The sequence below is a fragment of the Xiphophorus hellerii genome, chromosome 15 (genome assembly GCF_003331165.1).
Source record: "Xiphophorus hellerii strain 12219 chromosome 15, Xiphophorus_hellerii-4.1, whole genome shotgun sequence".
Lineage (NCBI taxonomy): Eukaryota > Metazoa > Chordata > Actinopteri > Cyprinodontiformes > Poeciliidae > Xiphophorus > Xiphophorus hellerii.
In genome coordinates, this window is record NC_045686.1 from 4,984,689 (window position 1) to 5,005,779 (window position 21,091).

Here is a 21,091-nt window from a genome sequence, read left to right on the forward strand (position 1 = left end):
CGCACCAAACCAGCGCCGGGTTGAGTTTCTTTTCTCTCACGCTGCTCCCAGTTTGGTGACTCTGATCTGAACTCTGATCCGTTTCCAGATGTTTAACCGACATTTTGCTCATTAAAGTTTCGACCTAGAACGTTCTTTACGGTTACATCTGCACTTTATGTCTGAAACTCAAACTGCCTCTAAAGAGCATAAAATGAACATTATTGTGTTTAGAAATAACCAACAAATATATATATATTTTTTAAATGTTACATTTTTCTTCCTGATTTAGATTATCTACTGTTTTTGAAAGCAAGTCAGTCTATAGCGCCACCTGCTGGACACTAACTGTTACTTTGAGGCGATTACAGATAAAAAACCGAATCAGATCATCTGCTGTTATTTGTATTTATTTAACAACATTTAAAAAACACACGGATTAAATTCAGATCAGATCCCAGACAATTTAAGCTCAATCAAAATATCCGTTAAAATGTAAATAAACTAATAAAATTAGTTTTTTCTTTTTCATGTTTATATATATTTTTTAACACAATAAGAAAGAAACGGACGAGACGAATAATTAATTAAATATTTTAAAATCACACAAAGAAAATTCTTTTTATGTTTTTTCAGTAAATGATTATCAGTGTTCAACAAAACATAAAAATTACGAAACAAAATACATAAGTAAATTGTCATTAATTAAGGTAACAATTTTAAAGAGATTAATTAAATTTTCAGCTCATCAATAAACATATTCGATAAGATATTTAAAAAAAGGGAGTGTCACACACAACGTAAACAAAAGATAAATGAAAAAGTTCCACTGCAGCTTTGTTTGCATACAATTCGTTTTCCACACATTTTATAAATTGGGAGTCGTAAAAGACAGAAAATGCACCGCACGGCTGCAGCACCTTGTCTCCGGGTTTGGCTGCAGCACCTTGTCTCTGGGTGGGTTTACCTGCAGCTTCGCAGCTCTCCTCTGATCCAACGGCTCAAACATGCAAAGCATGACGGGAGGAGTGATTCTGCACAGGGCAACACCTGCTGCAGGAGGTAAACAGATTTTATCTTCCCCAAACCTAGAAACTGCAGTTTTCTGGATGGATGTAGAAAATTAGCTGTATGATTAACTGTTTTCATGACATGTAATATTATTTATTAGGTTTGTAGAATTATTTATTAGCTTAAGTTCTCCATTACGACACACAACCTCTAAACTACAGACAACGTCACATTTTTCACGCAGTTTGACATTTTGTCGTGTAAAATTAAAAGAAACATAGTCTGAAAAACAGCCGGAAGCAGCATAAACGTTTAACATCCAGGTTTTATTGAGTGTTTTTGGTGGTCACATACAACACCAACACCATTTTCACTTAACACAGATTTAAATAACAGCCTGTTTATTCATCAGTCTGGCTTTTATTCTGAATGGACAACTTATACAGGAAGTTTGATAGGTATACTTTAAAAACATTTCATAATTTTAAGACTCTTTTCTAGAAGAATCTAAAAATGTTTTTTTTTTTACCACTGATTGAAACCTGATGAAATCCGCATAATTCCTGCTTGGCTCAAACCGAGCCTTTTTTTTAACGTTTAAGGTTTTTCAGAATAAAAGCAGCTCTGAATGGAACAGCTTCACCAACACATCCACAGGTTTAGCATCAAGTCCACTAATTTTAGCAGGAAATAGCGACACCTGGTCCAGGTAGCAGCTAAGCAACATCGACACTGACCGACCAAATTCAGAGCAAGCAGCAAAACTTTCAGCACGAAACTATTTCAGTTAAACACAAACAGGCTAAGCTAACGTGATCTACGTCACATTGACGGTTCTTAGTCTAAAGTCAGAGGTTCCAACGTCAGTCCTAAAGGGACGGCAACAACATGTAACAAACTGGTAAAATATGATGTGACACATACAAAGATGTGATCACTGATTTTATTGGTCGCTTAACATAATTAAAAAGGGGTGAAAGTAGCGGAGTGTAGTACCGAATTACACCACAAGGTGGCTGTGGTTTCCGTGAGACGGTTCTTTTCCCCTCTCTACTTTACCAGGCCTCACCGATAAAGTGCACAAGTGGTAAAGTTTCCGTCTTATATTTGTTTAATTAGATGTAGCTAATGTCCACCAAGGACACGGTGATGATTACAATAAACTGTTTATCATACAACATTTGTTACTGCATTAACTAGGTTTATAAACACTACGTTTTAAGAGTGAATTAACCGTCCTACTGTGTTAGCGTTCTTGGGGCTAGCATGCTAGTTGCCCCGCTAGCTTAGCAGCTAACTGCTAAACCATTAGCGGTGATAATACCAGCTTGATACTTGATACATGATGCTACAGAGGCATACAATGATGCATTCAGTGGCATTATTAGCCTATCATAATGGTTTTCAAACTTTGGTTTAAAATAAAAAGTGAATTTACATTGACTGCACAGTAATATGACATGTTTTATGTTGTGCTCGAACTTTAACCCCGTGAAACCACGGTTAAAGTGGAGCTGTAGCTCCCAAATGTAAACTAAAGCGAGGGCACACTTCCGCTATTGCACCAACAGAGGAGTAAACGCTTTAGCATTTTTCTGACTTTGAGAATACCTAGCTTTTCCTTAAACTACTTTTCCCCACAAATTCTTTTGTCGTTTCAGTTGAATAAAGTTTGACATCTGAGTAAGCTCAAACGGTACAGGTAGGTGTATAATATGCTGGAGCATGTGTCATTGACAACAGGGTTGAAGCTTGTGCGTTAGCATTAGCTTTCATTAAATACTGTGCTGGCATAGCTCTTTAGTGCTTGTGAACTAATACTTATGATTAGTGCTTTAGGGTTAGCACAAATAACTTCTTACTTAATGGTGACCTGACGTTGAAGACCCCTGTCCTGGTTCATTCACGGGCTACTGAAGAACCTGGAGCTAAAGAGACATCTAAAACACGAAGGACACCGTCTCTTGCAGACAGGAGTTGGTTCCTACAGACGAGAACATCACAACAACAACATGCAGATTTTTTACGACACTACAAAGCATGCAACTACAGAAGATGGCTCTCCTTCATCTTCATCATGCGCTCACAGGATGCTCTCGCGCTCCTCGCCGAAGGTGACGGTGTCAGAGGACACGGTGCAGATCTCTGGAGGATCACCGGGTTTCAGGCCCCTCTTCAGGTGGACCACTCGGACGTTCTCATTGTTGGGGCCGGGCCTGGTGGTGGTGGTGGTCGGTGGGATGATGACGTCCCCGGTGGAGGTCTGGTTGGAGGAGGTGGAGCCCTCAGCGGGCGGGCGTGGTCGGCCTCCCTGCTGGGCGTTGGTGTTGTTGTTCAAGGTGACATTGCTGGGCGTGCGGTTGAGGTTGTAGCTCTTGGAGGAGGTCCAGCTCTCCTCAGGGCTGCTGGTCAGCAGGCTGCACTGGTCTTCGGAGCAGATGGACATCCGGGTCACGGCCGGGTCCTGGAGGCCGCTCAGGCTGCTGGGAATGCCGCGCTTCCTGGCAGTGCTCTCCTCGTCCAGCTCGATCAAGTTGGCCCTCTCCAGCTGCGACAGGTCAGCCTCCTCATCCTGAAGCGAGTGGTTGGGCGAGCTTTCGTTGGAGCGCACGCCAGAGTCAGACGAATCTTTCTTATCCAACATGGCGTCTGAAAGGTAATCCTTCCCCTTCAGCGCCAGTGACCCGCCAGGCAGCTTGGCATCGACCGGCTTCTTTCCGTCTTTCGGCAGGAGGGGGTTGTCGGACTCTTCGGACTCCTCGTCGTCACTGGTCAGCTTCTGGTAGCGCAGACTGCCGCTACCGGCCTTCACCTTCAGGTCGCCGGCGCCCTGGAACAACCCGCCTCTCTCGGCCGATAGCTTGCGGGTCAGCAGCGACTTTGAGGATCCGCTCTTCTCGTCCTCTTCGGTGATCGGATCCAGAGCGTCGCCACTAGAGGCAAAGTCGGTGTTGTCGGCTGGTAGTTTGGTGCTGCTTCTCTTGTTGAAGGACTTTCGTCCATCTTGCTCCGTGCTGTCCTTGCTCTTGTCCCCGGCTGATGATGTCATGAACTGCCCCGGCTGCGGTTGGACGGGCTTCTCCCCAACTCCGCTCATCTCCAGCTGCGCCATCTGGGCGATGTACTCCTGGTAGGCGTTGCGGTACTCGGCCTGCTGCTTGTCGGTGAGCTTGCCGATGTCGTTGGAGGACTCCTGCGAGTTCAGGCTGGTCATGCTGGCTGTTCGTTGAGCGCCACCCTGTGGACGGTTGGTGGAACAACAGTTAGCAGCTGACATCATCGTCCCGTTGGGCAGTTCTGAGGGAACTCACCATCCAGGGCATGTTTCCGGGTCGCGGCGCCTCGTCCAAGCCCACGCCGCTCAGCTCCTCAAAGCTCAGGTTGAAGCTGTACATCGGTGACGAATCGGCGTTGGCGGCTCCGGCGAGAGGCGGCGCCATGGCCCGCCTTCCGACCTCTGTGGGGACACCGACTACGCTGCCTTGCTCGCTGGCGGTTTCCTCATGCAGCACCTGACTCTCGATATGACGCATCTCCAGGATCTGTAGCAGAATGAAGGGGAGCCATTAAATCCGGACCTGCTCTGTGTTCTGAACCGCCACCGGATGGACAGATACCGACCGTGGCTCTGAAGAGCTGCCAGTCTCCAAAGTTCATGTTCATCTCCTTCTTCAGCTCATCAATGTTGCACTGGGACAGAACTCTGCCGTTCACGTTGGCCTGCAGACAGAACATCAACACAACGCCGTTAGCCTCAGCCCGGTGGCACCGCCGCAGTCAGAGCGGGTCGGGATGCGGACCTTCTTGATGGTGGCGGTGTACTGGACCACCATGCTCTGGTCGATGCCCTCGGTCTGCCGCACGCGCTCACAGACACCGTCCGTCGTCATGGAGCTGAGGAGGATGGCGGGAACACCCGACACGACCGAAGCCGAGCCCTGGAGGCGAACAGAACCAGCCGTTACAAACCGGATTGACAGAACTTCATGACATCTGAGTATTTATCATTAGTGTCGTCACGGAAACACGGGTCAGTAATTAGCTGCCAGGAAGACGGAACACATCAGGAAGATGGATTCCAGCTAAAATCTGGGAAACGGGGAAACTGAGAGGCTCAAACCAAACAATTTAATCAGGATCATGCAAACAGATCTGGTTACCATGGAGATCACCAGTCATATTTTAACAATGTGGTAATACAGCAGAACCTAATGTAATAAATGTTATTATGATTATTAAAAGTAATCATCATAATGAAAAAGACAGTAATATACTTTAAAAAAAAATTATACTATAAAATTTAGTGAAGTTAATATATGGATATAAAGTTAAAGAAAAATTGAATATTTTATATTTAGTCATTATATTATTATATGTATATTAATGTATATTAATATTACATTATTATCTGTTGATAATATGTTACATAATAATAAAAAAAACTATACATTAGTAGTATTAGTTATTTATTTATTAGTTATTTTAAGAAGGTTAATGATAATGTAATAATAACGAACTATTAAATACAATTTCCTTTTTGAATGATAAGAAAGACATTTTAATATTTAGTCATAATTATAATAACATATTATTATTGGTTTGGTAATATTTTACTATATTAATAAAAGTAATTATTAAATTATATTTATTAATATACTTATTTAGTTGCCATATTTATTAAATATTTTAAGAACATAAAAAATAATTAATTAAAAAAGACAAATATAATTTTCTCTCTTTAAATGAAACTACAGCTGGGGAGTGAAGTTAAAATAAATAAAAATTCAAATATTTATCCTAATAAATATTTTTGTCATTATAAGACAATAAAAAATGACAGTCATGTAATTTTTAAATTAGGTATATTTATTTGAATTAGATTTAAGTGAATTTATTACTAATATTGATAATAATAATAATCCTGAGAAGAAGATGAAGGAGAAAAAAAAGTTTTTTATTTTATTTATAGGACATTTAAGCTGAATCTGAACTGTTGGTTTCACTTTTTATCTTAATAAACATTTGATGTTTTAATCAGAACCTTAATCAGTTGACCTTTAATCTGAAATCCTCCAGTATTTGAAATAATCCCTCAGTCAGGGTCAAAGTGCAGGGTGGGTGGGGGGGTCAACCATATGTTTCCCCAACAGGTGAGAAAGTTTCCAGGTGAGGAGATGAAAGTGCAAGTGAAGCTACAGGTTGTCCAGGCAAGGTGCATGCTGGGAAACCGACTCTTTATGTCCACAGAATCCAGTAAATCTGTGGAGGTTTCAGTTCAGAAACGATCAAATTAAAGAAATATGAGCAGATGCTAATGGCTAGCTAGCCGGACGCCAATCGTCTCGTATTTTAAAATGCAGAGGACTTCTGTGGACATATGAGGGACGGGGTGGGGGACGTCCAACATGGAGGGTTCAGTACCTGCTTCCTTTTAAAAGATGAACTCTTAGACTGCAGACAGACAGACAGACAGGCGAGGGATGGACACATCAGGAAATGAATCTGATAATCATCAGCAGCTCTGACACAAACCAACCCACAGGAGAGGAAATGGAGGAAAAACAGAAGAAGAAACTAAAACTCCTGAGGTCTGATTCTGCAGACCTGATGTCAACCTGGAGATAACAGAATCTGACATAAATGTAATCTTTATGAATCATTTATAATGCTTGTTTAGGATCAGCTGCCACCAACATGCCCAGCAGTTGGTGTGCTGACCATCGGATATTTTGAACTGAACTGCAGCTAATTTCACCTGGCTTTCCTCTTGTGATGTCAGAACACCTGGACAGGTGAGTTTGGTGAGTCAAGTCTCTGATTTTTACTGATTCTTCAGGTGGATAACTTACGGCTGCAGCGGCGCCGGCGTCCCGGCTGAAGGAGACTTTGGGCGGCGGCCGTAGGTGAAGATGTGGAGGGAAGGGAGCCACGAACGGGCGTGGCAGCTGGTAGAGGTGGTGGGAGAAATATGGCTGAACGGGGGTGAAAACCAAAATAAGGGTCATGGATGGAGGCGTTCAACAGAAAATAAACCCTGAATCTCTCAGAGATTCACTGCAAAACATGGAAATTAAATCAAAATGATGAAAAGAAATGAATGAAACCAAAGAAGGAGGTCACATGACATGATGACAGGCAGGTGGGCGGGGCCCGGACTCACCCTGTTGTAGAAGGGGTGCTGCGGGCCGGCCATGCCGCTGTAGTAGCTGCTGTGCGGCTGCGGGGAGATGACGCCCCCTACTGGCGGGTTGAACGGCCCGCTGAAGGAGGCGGAGGGCGAGCAGGTGGACGACACCTGGCTGTAGACGGAGGTGGGGCGGGGCTGGGCCTCCTGCAGCGGCATGGCGGGGTACGTGACCCCGCCCAGGTTCATCTGCTCCCGCGCCGCACGCACATCTGGAACGAGACGGAAAACATCTGGGATGAAACATCAAACAGAAACAGAACCGGATCCAAACTAAGAGAAGACGAACAAAATGAGGAGAAAACATCTGGAGAAACAAAAACTAGAATATCTGGATCAAACTGGAACATCTGATCCAAACTGGAGCGTCTGGCCCAGGCCTGGTTCTGGAGCTCTGACCTGCGATGATCTCCCTCAGCTTGGGGTCCAGGTTGACCGTGCAGGGCAGGAAGGTGCGGACGTCTCTGGCGGTCAGGACCGGTGTCCGTGACGACAGGAAGACCTCGAAGCTGCGGATGTCGCCATCGATCTCCAGCAGCGGCTCCACGTCCTTGGTGGTGGGGATGTTCTTGGACACCCTGAGGAGCGGAGGACAGCAGCGGTTCAGACGGCGGGTTGGGCCGGCGGCGGCAGCGGGAGGTGAATGAGCCCTCTGACCTTTCATAGATGCTCTTGAGCGCGGCCTGGTCGGGGACGCCGTCGGTCTCCTCCAGGTACAGGATGAGCCAGGACGTCCTGTAGGGCCACTGCTCCGTCAGGTTGATCCAGGACGCCAGCCGGTCCCAGTTGAAGTTGATCTGATTGGCTCTCAGGAGGCGACCTGGACAGAAAGAGGCGGAGTCAGACATGAAATGATGACCGTATGATAATCTGAGGTCAAAATATTATGGTTTGGTGAAGGGCTGGAGAATATGGCTGAAAAACGTATCATAATATCAGCATTTATATCAGTCGATATTGATAATTATTGATTAGCTTTTAGTTTTAGCTAAAAATTGAGTTTTGGCTGAAAATTGAGCCAAACTGGTGACGTGTCATTTCCTGTTTTATCCACCGTTCTCAACTCGTTATTTTAAGCAGTTATGAGGCATAGTGGCAAAACCTGAAACTGCTGCTGTGCAAGTTATTCAACTGGCTGTTGCTAGGCAACAACAAAGTGAGTGAGTTGATTCCACAAACCGAGTTTAGCGGTTGTGAGAGGCTCCTTTGACTGCATCTCCCAGAATGCTGTGCAGTTCGGAATCAGTTCAGTGAAATGATTGAACATTCTATTTATTATCTATTATCTATTGATACTGATCACATGTTATTGATTTACTGCTCAGCCCTAGTTTTGCTGTATTATGATTGCAGCTCTAAATTCTGTTATTTTGAATTTCTTTAGCATGTTTTGCAAGTTTCGTAAGCGATTTGCTGCTCATTTGTGGGCTGATCTTCACTCTTTGACCTTTGACCTGTTGCTGTCAGATCCACCAGTGTTCTGAAAGGACATTCGTGAATTTAATTGGAATTTCAAATTAGCCTTTAACTTTAATCTCTGTAGTTATAGTCAGTTTTAATCATAAATATGAATGCTTGCTTACAAAGTACGTATTTGGGACTCGGTATTTTTAGCTTTCACTCAAAATTAGTTAAATTCACAAATCCAGCGACTCCAAAACACTGCAGAAAAGATGTTATTTGTTTCACTATTGCTAAATGCTAAAGGCAGCTCGTTTATTTGAAGGCAGCATAAACTTAACCGCTAACTGGCTCATGCCTGGTGTCCAGGTGTGAGCGATCGCCGAGGAGGAGGGCGGGGCTTACCTGTGACAGAGACAATGTTGAGCAGCCGCCTCATGGTCTGTGGGCTGATGTCGTTGAACCAGTCCTCTGTCACCATCAGCTTCGTCAGGTCGAACGACATCTGGCGCGTCACCGAGCGCTGCACCTGGCGCCGCCGGTACGTGTCCTGCACCGACGCAACAAAAGTCACATGACCTCAAGCAGCTGGAGGACCAGTCAAAGTCCCAGTTACCTCCCAGTCTGACTCACCCGGCGGTTCAGCGTCGTCTTGCTGCCGAATTTTGTTAACTCTCCCAGACTATGCTGAGACAACTTCCTGTCCAGCTCTTCGTGCCAACCCACTGAAAACACACACACACGCACACGCTATTAAGATGTTTTAAGACCTTTATGAATGGCATTTAAGATTTATATAACCACAGAAATGTGCTAACTTTGTCCAGCCGACTGGTGATAATAGATGCAAAAAAGTTAGCTTGCGAGCAAGCAAGTTAGCAAGGATATATTAGCAGCTAGTCAGCAGTAGCTTCAACAGCCTCGAGTTGCTCAAACTTAAAAGTTTGAGACTCAAAATGTTGAATCTCCCTATATTACTACAGAAATATACAAACTTTGTCCAGCAAACTAGAGATAAATCTGCACTTACCCATGATCGACACAAAAAAACTAGTTTGCCAGGTAGCTAGTAAGCTAGCAAGGGCATATTAGCAGGTAATTAGCAGTAGCTTCCACTGTCTTCTGTCACTCAAACTTAAAAGTCTGAGAGAGACTCAAACTTTCTAGTGTCTCTTAAAAATTTCAGACTCAAGACTTTTGCCAAAAGTCCCGCAATAAAAAAAATACATAGAATATTAAATCGACCTGCCATGACAAAATTTAAGACCTGTGATTAACATATTCAATTCAATTCAGAAAGACTTTATTGATGCAAAATTAAAAATTAAAATTAAATGTTGGTATAACATTAATTTAAGATATTTTTAGAAGCCATCTTACTTTTTAAAAGGAATTTAAGACATTTTAAGGCCTTAATTGTACATACATGAAATCAAGAAATTTAAAAAATGTGTGGACACCCTGCTTGCTTCCTTTCTCATCGTCATGGTTACCTTCAGAGTTGGCAGCGTCGCCGTTGGCGGGCGCGGCGGCACACATCTTCCTGGCACTGGACAGCCCCCTGCTGTTGAGGAAGACGGGCAGGTGGACGATGTTCCTCATGTAGTCGTGTCCGTTGATGTTGGAGTCTCTGAGGACGCTGTTCAGGTTCTGGTTGATGGCTTTGATGATGATGTGGGGGTCGCTGGCGAAGATGGAGATGAACGGACCTTTGGAAAATAAAACCCGGACCTGCAGGAGGCGGAGAAGAAAGCCGTGTTTCTCAGTGGTGTCTAAATTTAACTAGGAGTTCCTCAGGGCTGCGTATTCAGGTCCATGTAGTTCACTCAGTGTCTTCTCACCGTGTCGAGCATCTGCAGGACTTTATCCTGCTCACAGGAGTCCAGACCATCGATGACGACCACCAGCCGGGTCTGGTGCTGCGTGAAGCTGTCGATGGTCTTCGCCATCCTCGCCATCAGCTCCACCTCGTTCTTCAACACCTGAGGAGAAAACCAGCGAAGTCTGTAGCGTTAAAACACTCCTTCAGGCATGATGGAGATCCTGCTAATAAGTGCCTGTGAAAATAAAAATGAAATAAATTAACTGAAAAATAAATTAATTAATAAAGTGAAAAAAAAAGAAATTAAATATAAAAAATGAAGTTATTGCCAGCATATAAAAAATACCTAAAAATATAATAAAAACAACAAAAAGAAGTAGTCAGTAAAAATAATAACATAAAAACATTAAAATAAAAAATAATGAAGTACTGCTAAAAAAACAACCAATTAAGCACAAAAATAAATTCATAAAAAAGAAGCTCCTGCCAGGAAAAATAAAATGATTAAAAAAAATAGCAAAAGTCATAGAAATAAAAAGGTAAAAAATAAATTTAAAATAAAATTTATAAATAAATGCACAAAATAAGAATAAACAAAAAAGCTAAAATTAAATAGTAATAAAAAGATAAGAAAACCAAAAAAGATCATGTCAGGAAAAATAAATAAAAATGCAATAAAAAAAGTTGTGGGCAGGCTAAAAGCTGGAATCCCGTCTGACCTTCATGAAGCCCTCGCTCTTCAGTTTGTGCATCCTGTTGGCGGCGCCGTGGAGCCTCTTCCTCTGCGAGTTCAGCACCGAGTCGGTGACCTGCCACCACGTCTTGCAGTTGAGCAGCAGGGCGAGGCCGACCACGCTGCCGATGGCGATCAGTACGGCGTTCACCGTCTGGTTCTCGCCGTCCACCTTAAAGACGGCCAGCAGCGCCATGCCGGTGATCAGGCAGGCCAGGACGAAGACGAAGAGGATGAAGGACGGCACGCAGCACGTCTTCTTCCACTTCTTTTTACCTGCAGGAGGGCAGAGAGGAAGAGCTCCACTGTAAAAATATCCACATGATGTAAAACTAATATTACAGGTAAATATAGAAATGTTAATATAAAACTGTTCAAAGATCCTTGAAAAGGATTTGAAGCATCTTTACTGCCCCCTGCTGGCTGGTTGGAATATTGACAGAATATAAAGCAATAAAATAATATTTTAATTCGTTTAAAGGACATTTTAAAATTAATTTTTCAATTCTAGCTTCACCTTTGTCTTTTAATATACTTAAAGTTTATTGTCGTAATTTGTTAGAATAGAATACAACATGGTGTATGTTTTGAATAAAAGAGTTTCTAACTCAATAGAATCGATAATGGAATCGGTATCAATAAATTCTTATCAGTTTCCATCCCTAATCGTCCAGAGCGTCTCACCTTGCGTCTCCTCCGTCTTAAACACCCTGAACAGTCGTGTTGCTAGGAAACCAAACTCTCTCTCGCAGGCGTCCGACAGCGTTGCGATCATCTCCGCCATGGACGTCTCTCCTCCCACGCTGGACAGACGGTTGTAGTCCGTGAACAGGAACCTGCAGAGGAGGTCAGAGGTCAGAGTATCATCAGCGCTCAGCTCTCCTGTGTTTCCACGGTGATAAATACAACTTCCATCTTGTTGCCGTCTGTTTCTGGTCGTTTTTTTCCCCAAAGCTGTCAGAAGAGTAGAGAGATATACTGTATATAATATGGGTAAATATCGGTTATTGGCGAAAACAGTAATATTAATATTGGATACTTATATCGGCCCAAATTTTCAGATCAGTACATTCCTGATATTTACGTGTCAAAACTCGTTTTTGTGGATGTTTTTTGTATTTAATGTTTGTAACTGAAGCAAATGCTTCATTTTAAGGTGGTAAAAAAAAGCTTGTATTTCCTGTCTTCCACACTTTGAAGATTAAATGTTTCTGCTCCTGGTTTTATGTCCCTCTTGAGGAACTGCTGATAGAGCAGTCCGGTCTTAACAGATGTGGTAATTTAGACCCCATGAGTCTAAATTACCCTGAGCACGGTCCAGAGGGGTTGCGTGGGCTTTTACAAGGTTTCCCGCTGTCCGACTGTGACATCTGCCGCGCTCCTCCTGAGTGTTGAGCTAAAATCCTGATCCAGGTTCAGATAACTGACGGTTTTACACCTGCCTTTTTAAAGAGCTCTTCCTTTGTGCTCTTTGCCATGCTGCTTCCTGTTTGCTCTGCTTTAATGCCGGCCAAACATCACTGCGGTTAGCTGTTAGGCTGCAGATCTCCATCGTTTCTACCATATTTATGATGCATTCCCACCAGGCTGTGAGCGACGTGCGTTACCTGACAGGCAGGGCTCTGGTGCTCTGCTCTGGCAGCTCTGGCGGGTTAACGAACATCAGCCTCAGCAGCAGCTCCAGGTAGCCGATGTGTCGGGCCAGGCGCGTGCTCAGCAGCCACGCCCACGTCCAGTTGTCGCCCTCGCGCCGCCCGCCGAAGTACACCACCACTGTGGAGCAAACAGACGGCTCCATCAGCAGTTCCTCTACAGGAGGAGGAAGAGAATAAACCCTGACGCACCGAAGAAGAGGTAGAGCAGCGCCAGCAGGCTGAGGGAGACGGCCATGGCGAGCTTGGGGTCGATGGTGAAGCCGAGGACGACGGCGACGGAGCCGCAGAACAGCAGAGACAGGAAGACGACGAGCCAGGAGAACTGGAAGAGCGGCTCGATCTGCTGACCGGCAAACGTCTTCATCTCATCTGAGGAGGAGGAGAAGGAGGAAGTGGAAGAGGAAGAGCGGCGTTAACTCGTAGGTATGAAGTCAGAGTTCAAACACACTTCACAGAAAAATTCAAGAACTTTTCAAGCATTTCAAGGTCATTTTTCAAACTTTTTCAGCTCCATACTTTGAAAGACGACAGTTTCAATTCACCGTTTTACCACATGATTTATTACTGTTATCAATCATGTTTTATGGTAGAATTTTACATTCCAGAACAGGGACAAGAAAAGCTAAAATATAACAAAACATTATGTTTCGAAACCTCTCTACACACTGACTGTTCTGAGAAAGATTTTAATCAAACGTTATAGTTTATTAAACAAATCGTGCAGTTTGAATATCAAGCACTTTCAAGGATTTTATACAGAAATAAACCTTGAAGATAACACATTTCTTATCATAAGAATTTTAATTTATTGCTGTCTCAATAAATGTAATTTAATTATGTTAACTGAAAAACAAAATCTACATTATTTTCTCAACATTTTGCTCCACGAGAGTATCAATAAATATCAGTAAATTTGAAACAAGTGTGATTAACTGCAGTTACTGTTTGCAGTTTGGTGATATAAATCAGACTTCTTTAAATAAGAAACTTAAATGGTAACGTCTCTCAAGAGCTTTATTTGTGTTTGTGGTGACATGAATGCTGACGTTACAACCATAAAGTTACCAAAAAATTTAGTTTTTACCATAATTTTTATCATTATCACAGTACTACAACAGCATAATAAAATGCTGTATTTTGTGTGTGTGTGTGTGTGCTGACCCTCCAGTTTCTTGAGCAGGAAGGACTTGCCGGAGCCCCACTGGGCGTACAGACCCACACAGATGGGCGGCTGCATGGTGGGTTCGCTCAGGATGTCTGCCAGAGCCGAGCTGTACAGGTCGTAGCCCAGCATGTCGCCGTCCGTCTCCGTGGGCGACAGGTGACCTATGGGGGGCGGGGCACATGAGAGGTCAGGTTACCGTTAGGAACGGGTCACATGATCGTCAGGGAGGAGGAAGACGTACGAGCGCCGAAGATCTGGGTGAGGATGCTCTTCTGGTGGCTGCAGTCGATGTTGTACGGCGTCTCTCCGGCCTTGTTGGGCCGGTACAGCAGGCGGCCATCTTTGGGGTTGCGGAGCAGCAGCTCGGCGAGGCGACGGCTCCGGCCGCGGATGGCGACATGGAGCGGAGTGTCTCCTTTCTGAGCAAACGGACAGAAGCAATGAGGAAGTCAGGTTACCGTTAGGAACGGTGGGATGTGTCTGTACCTGCGTTTCCATGACAAATGAGCGCAAATCTTTGTCTGCTAGTTTAAAAAAACCCAACAATTTCATAATTGTGGTGTTTCTATTTAATAACACATTAAATTAAAAATGCATGAATAAGGTTGTTCACATGATAAATCATTAAAAATCACGGCAGAGATGGATATACACAGCTAAATAAGATATATTCATAATTCAGTCATCATCCATCAGCCAATCAGAGGAGACATCGGAGTCTTCCTCAGGTATTGGAGCGACAAGCCCCGCCTACTTGAGAGCGGCTCCGTGTGCAGCGTTTTGGGGTCATTTTAGTCGTCCATTTTACATTAGAGCTGAGAATTCAACACAGAATGACACAACCTTTTATGAACCACAAAGAAGACCACTTCCTGTTGTCTTCTTTGTGGTTTTCGGCAGTAGTAACATCTGGATGTTGATCATGATTCTTTTGATATAAAAAAAGTTTTTCCATTACAGTTTTGTGAAATACATCTATTTCGATACGTCTGAAAGTTGCCTCATCCCAGCTTTTCTCCCAGAGTTTTTTTTTAAATTGCCGTGTTTTCATTAAGCTAATTTACTTCATAGTTTCAGTTTGTGTAATTCTGCTGTTCATGGAAACGCAGCTTGTGTTTGGAGGTTTCTGTGACTCTGAGTCTCCCACCTTGTCCACAGCCGACACTTTGGCTCCTTTGTCCAGCAGCAGCTCCACGGTGTCGATGTTCCTCATCTTAGTGGCTTTGATCAGCGGCGTTTCTCCGTCCTGACAGGAAAACACACACTCATCATTGATGTGATCGGCCCGGTGTGTGAACGCTCTCTGGGATCCAGTGGATTCACCTTGGTGCACGTCTCGGTGTCGGGGTTGCACTGCAGGATGTCCCGGACCATAGTGGCGTTTCCCTTCTCCACGGCCCAGTACAGAGCCGTCTTGTTCTCCTGGAGACGCAAAAGGTCCGACAAAAACATGAGGGAGGAAATCTGCTAACAACAAACAAGCTAAAACACACAGAGGACGTTAGCTAGTTCATAATTCACCAACATCCTGGAACCAGAATGTCAGTTTATGTGTTTTTTCTCACTTAATCACTTTTATTTTCCAACATATTGATGGGCTGCAGCATCAAAAAGCTGTCAAAAGTTTTTAGGAAAATTCCACCAAAGTGGGCGGAGCCAGAAACAGAGGGGCGTGGCCAGGTCAACTGTTCAGACAAGCGACTCGCAACAAAAATACGACCTTAAAATCCGCCGACTTTTTACAAAAGAAGACAGTAGCGACAAATGTAGTGACTTCTTTCAAAAATGCAAATAGTGAAAGATCTACAGACTTTCTTGGAAAAAAGAGACTAGCAATGAATCTAGCAACTTATTTTTCCTCAAAATAGTGACTGGCGAGTCCTTAAAGTTTCATGTTTATGATCTGAGTAACCAGACCTTTACTTTGCACCCAGGAAACAGCCTAACAGAGTAACCGTCTCACGTTTTCTGCCCAGGAAATTGAACAAAAAGTCTCTGAAATTAAAACGTTCTTGTATACCACCAGCAGGGGTCTTCATCTCCGTTTTTGGTTTGTTTTCCAAGAACAGACCCACCAAATATCAGAGAAACTGATCTCTGTGGTCCATTAACTCTTAGATTCTTAACATGGACACAATGTAAATGTTTCTACAAGAACTTGAATCCATTTTTAAGGGTTTTGAGTTAGAGAGCAAAACACACAGGTTGAGGAGAAAGTTGTCAGTTACACAAAAACTAATAAAATACTTTAAAGTTTCCAGCTGTAACAGTGACAGTGATGCTCCAGTACTTTTTGACCTTTGACCTGCCGGTCAGATCTCACCTGTCCTCTGATGTCGATGTCGGCGTATTTGTGCAGCAGCGCTCTGACGATCTCCACATGGCCGCCCCTCACCGCTCCGATCAGAACCGTGTCCCCACTCTGCGAACACACACTGTGTCGTTAGCTTCCCAGTGGAGCAGAACCGGAACCAGAACCAGAACCGGTCGGGTCCTAACAGACGGCGCCTCACCCGGTCGGGGATGTTGACGTACGTCCCGGCGTCCAGCAGGTCCTGGACGATCTCGGTGTGGCCCTCCTTGGCGGCGATCATCAGCGCCGTGTTGCCGTCCTTGTCGGTCATGTTGACGTTGGGGTTCCTCTTCAGCAGCTCCTTCACCACCTCCGTGTAGCCGCCCTTCACCGCCACGATCAGCGCCGTCATGGAGTTCTGAGGAGACCAGAGTCTGTTGTTTCAATCACAGCGACGCTTCAGCAGCAGAAATGTCTGCGCTAAATGAGACCAGGATCCAAATTTCTGAACAGTTTCACCTCAAATGTGACGTGTAAAAATAGACTTATCAATTATTCTGATGATTATTCGACTATTCTAATAATTAATGAGATAAAAAATATTGCCACTTTCTGCAGATTTTTCATTTAACCAGTTAAGCTTATAATCAATGTTAAAATACATAAAAATGCAAATAAACAAATAGTTTAATTTACTTTTTAAATAACAAACTGAACATTTAATTGCCTAAAATGCATTAACAGCATTCCTTTAGTGAACACTGGATCATTTGCAGCACAGGATGCATCTACATGTGAAAAGCTCAGACCTTTTTGCTTGACTTAACATCAACACAGTGTTGTGCTGATCTGATGATTATATTTATTTAAACGACAGAAAAAGATGCTCATGGGATTATTTTACAGAATCTGAACGAGCTGAAGCTAAAACTCTTAAGTTCTTGGTAGAACAAATTTACAAATAAGATTTTTCTTCTTGAAAGCAAAATGGTTATATTTTGATACAGTTTTGGCCTAGTTACTGCTCTGAGTGTGTTGTTCTTTCAGCAAAAGTTCTTTCATTAAAGCATCTAATAATCCAGTTCGGATCAAACGGCCCTGTTTGGGTCTCAGTTGTTCAGCAGAAATGTTTTAAATTTGTTTAGTCTCATGTACGGTGGCTGGGTGCGGACATACCGCCCCCTCCTGGTCGATGTCGGCTCCTTTCTCCAGCAGGTGCATCACGCAGTCGTAGTGTCCCTTCCTGGAGGCCCAGATCAGAGAGGTGGTGCCGTACTATGTCCACAGAGACACACAGGGCTGTTCAGAGACAACATGGCTGCCGGTCATGATTCATTCTGCTTCTGACTGAGCGTCACCTTGTCTGAACAGTTGACTTTAGCTCCGTGCTCCAGCAGCAGCTTAACGATGTCGGCATGTCCCCGCCCCGCCGCCCAGATGATGGGATACACGCTGTACTGCTCAGACAGGAGGAAGACGAGAGCATGAGGGGGTGACGCTCTGCGGCGGGTCAGCAACATGTGGGGGTCTCACCTGTCCCGTGGTGTTGGGATTGGCTCCGTGCTCCAGCAGCAGCCGGGTCACCTCCACTCGACCTTTATAAGCCGCCCACATCAGCGCCGTCCAGCCGCCCTGAACCACACAACCTCATCTTAGACACACATCCACAGCACATCTGCTCCAACTACGTTTCCCATGAGGCATTGCTCTCCCACCATGTCTCTGTGCTCGATGTAGGCGCTGCTCTCCAGCAGCTCCTTCACCACCTCCAGGTGACCCTCTTTGGCTGCAGAGATCAGAGCCGACCAGCAGTCCTGGAAACACACAGGAAGGCAGTGTTACCATGGAAACAGCAGATAATCGACCCACTGGTGTCCTAGCAACCACACAGGACGGTATAAAAACACAGAGGGGTGAGCGGCGTTGGGTTCGCTCACCACGTCGTCCAGGTTGACGTTGGCTCCCCTCCTGATGAGCTCCTGGACGATCTCCAGGCTGCCCTGCTCCGCCGCCAGCATCAGCGGCGTCTGGCCGTTCTGCAAAATAAACAAACAAATAAACAAGTAAACAAACCAAAAGACATGAGCAAACACAAACACATAAAAAACACGCAAACAAACCGAAACACATAATAAACCAAAACACGTTTATATTGATTAATTCGTTAGTAAACACATAAGCAACAATTTGATCAAATAAAAAATAAAACAATTATTTAAAAATATTTGTATTAATACTTCATTATTAATGTTATTAATTTAACATAATTTAACATTAATAATGATAATTTTTTTAAAATATAATTTTATAAGTTAAGATGAAAATATAATTTAAAAAATCTTATAAAGTATATAAATTAAAATATTAACTACCAAGGAGAAAAAAATACATTATTTATAAATCCATGAAATTATGAATTTACAAGATACATCATTTCGTAAATTATGAAGACAAAAAAAGAAACAGCAAACAGTCGTATGTTATGGTACGGTGCAGTTTGGTTCGGTTCAGTGCGGTTCAGTTTGGTTTGGTTCGGTTTGGTTCAGTGCGGTTCGGTGCTGTGCGGTACGTACGTCACTGCGGCCGTCCACCTCCTTGAACCGGTCCAGGTGAGCCTTCAGGGCAGCCAGGTTCTCCTCCTCTACGTAGCTGAACAGGTTCTGGATGGCCAGAGTGGTCATCTTGATGGACGTGGTGGTGTCCATGTCTGCGTTTCCTCACTGCGCCCTCTGCAGGAAGACAGAGGAGTTTCAAACACCTCCAGAAGTTCACAGGTCTTTAAAATAAAAATAAAAGATGAGAGACTCCAGAGCTTCCTGCTGCGTCAGGAACGGTTTGAACCCGCTGAGCTAAAGCTGCTGCAGCTGATATGAAGGCCTGAGCTGACCCCAGATCAGCCTGCTGCCTCCGCTCCCCGCCGATAAACACTTCAATGGGGGCTGGATCTCATTTTCCATCACAGCCAGACGGTAAAATGTGGAGCTGTCGCCATGACAACAGCCTACACGTCTCCCATACAAAGAGGGAGCCAGTGAGCGAGTGAATGTTAATGCAAATGAACAAACAGGGCGTTAGCTACCAGCTGAATCTGGGAGTTCAGACCTGAGACCTGGGTGTGGATCCTTAATGTTCATCCTGACGCTGTAAAAATCCCTAAACGCTGCAATCTGGGGACGATTTCTCCATCCTAAAACCACAGAAACAGCTTCTGCTCGTTTTTAACGTGTAATCAGTCAGAGCCTTTAACAACAGCAGGATAATCAGCAGAATGCAGAATAAAAACATGGTTTTCTTCTCTAACACGGTTTTAACAAACCGAGCAAATAGACTGAAGCTGACGAAACCATTCCTACATGAAAACCTTTCTGATATTTAGGATTTCTGTTCCTGTTGACTTTAAATCCAGTCAATAAACAACCCAGAATTTTTTTATTTCATATTAGTATTAATAATATGAAATATTATATTATTAATATTCCATATTAACAGCATTACACACTTTTTCTGTATAAATTCCAACGTTTTATTATTTCTTCCATAATTATTACAGGTATTTATGTCAACAATGCAGTTAAAAGTGCAAATCTAAATTTAACTTAAAGTGTTTTTAAACATTATAAGTTTAAAAACAATTAATTAAATCCTAATTTTTATTCTCTCATTCATTTAGTATTTTTTCTATTATTATTATTTCATCACATAACTGAATCTAATATGTGTTGTTTCTGCTTTTGTATGGAAATACAATTAATAAATACATGTTATCCTAAGTTTTACACTACTGTTTCTATCGAATTATGATAATAACAAAAATCATCAGTTGCTTTTAATAAAAACAATAATATACTTTATTTCTAAATGTATGACAACAGGCCACGCCCCCGGTGTTGGATCGGTGTTGTGTGGCTGCTGTAACCTGAACAACCTTCACACTGTCGGACACGTTCACTGATTTACGGCCTGCGGCGCCGAACCGCGCAGAAAATCACCTCAAAACAAACCAAAAACGAAACAATTCACAGCTAAAACCTCCATTATAGCGGAAAATACCAGAACATCGGTGAGGATCTGATTCATTCCGACAGATTCCTCCGCGACAAGTGCGGATCAATAATTCATAGATGGTAGTGAAAGGATGCTGACGGTGAGAAGAGCGGAGAGAAGGAGATTTACCTTCAGAAAAGAACAGCTTTCAACCTGAATAGCCCGGTTCCGGTTCGGGGTTCGGGTTTTAGGTGCGTTTCTTCGGCCTGTTTTCGGATGACAGTCTGAGGTTATTCTCCATCCCCGACAACAGCAGCCATCTTGATTAGAATAACAACCGAAACAGCAGCACGAGCCAATCACAATCCTCCAATGCGTCATGCGCCAAAAACGAGGACTTTATTTCCGCTTTATCCTGTCAAACTAAAAGCCCCAGTAACAGTTGTTTCCTGCATATAGGTTATTAATATCCGCCAACTTGATAACCCCGAGTTAATTATTTCTCAAAATGTCCACTTTCAACGTTAGTATTATACTAAAAAAAACATTTTTTTGAAAAGCCTGCCAGGTTTATATTCAACTGCTGCATAAAAATTAAGATATGCATGTTTTTAAATATTTTAAATAACATGGTGTCAGAGTTTCCTTTTCTCCTTTATACAAGTTTAATTATTTCTTTGTTATCTTTGTTGTTTAAAACAGTTATAAATGTGTCCATAACATAAGGCCATAATGGATAAAAATAGACAATCGTCGTCATAAAAGTTCCAGAGCAGGTTTTGTTAGATGTACTCTGAACTCATAACAGCATCTCTGCTTTCTGAAACTTATTTATTTACGTCTCCAGCGGATGAAAACTTCCCC

The 21,091-nt window shown here is 43.3% G+C and overlaps 1 protein-coding gene across 4 annotated transcripts; it reads right to left on the reverse strand.

Moving 5' to 3' along the window:
* Positions 1 to 1,297: 1,297 nt before the first annotated feature.
* On the reverse strand, positions 1,298 to 20,585 carry kidins220b (kinase D-interacting substrate 220b). Of its 4 annotated transcripts, XM_032585449.1 has the most exons (30): positions 20,417 to 20,585; positions 18,817 to 18,972; positions 18,181 to 18,279; positions 17,959 to 18,057; positions 17,777 to 17,875; positions 17,602 to 17,700; positions 17,420 to 17,518; positions 16,464 to 16,661; positions 16,274 to 16,372; positions 15,274 to 15,372; positions 15,098 to 15,196; positions 14,192 to 14,369; positions 13,947 to 14,111; positions 12,975 to 13,154; positions 12,738 to 12,903; positions 11,815 to 11,966; positions 11,117 to 11,406; positions 10,417 to 10,557; positions 10,069 to 10,306; positions 9,209 to 9,300; positions 8,981 to 9,125; positions 7,832 to 7,994; positions 7,574 to 7,752; positions 7,151 to 7,386; positions 6,840 to 6,962; positions 6,412 to 6,441; positions 4,791 to 4,928; positions 4,612 to 4,710; positions 4,302 to 4,532; positions 1,298 to 4,228 (listed from the first exon to the last, which is right to left on the reverse strand). In XM_032585449.1, the coding sequence occupies exons 2-30, from the start codon at positions 18,946 to 18,948 to the stop codon at positions 3,074 to 3,076; spliced, it is 5,223 nt and encodes a 1,740-aa protein (XP_032441340.1). In that variant the 5' UTR covers positions 18,949 to 18,972; positions 20,417 to 20,585; the 3' UTR covers positions 1,298 to 3,073. The 4 variants fall into 4 exon arrangements, with proteins under 4 accessions (XP_032441340.1, XP_032441342.1, XP_032441341.1 ...); XM_032585451.1 differs by lacking the exon at positions 6,840 to 6,962; XM_032585450.1 differs by lacking the exon at positions 6,412 to 6,441.
* Between the last annotated feature and the right edge of the window lie 506 nt (positions 20,586 to 21,091).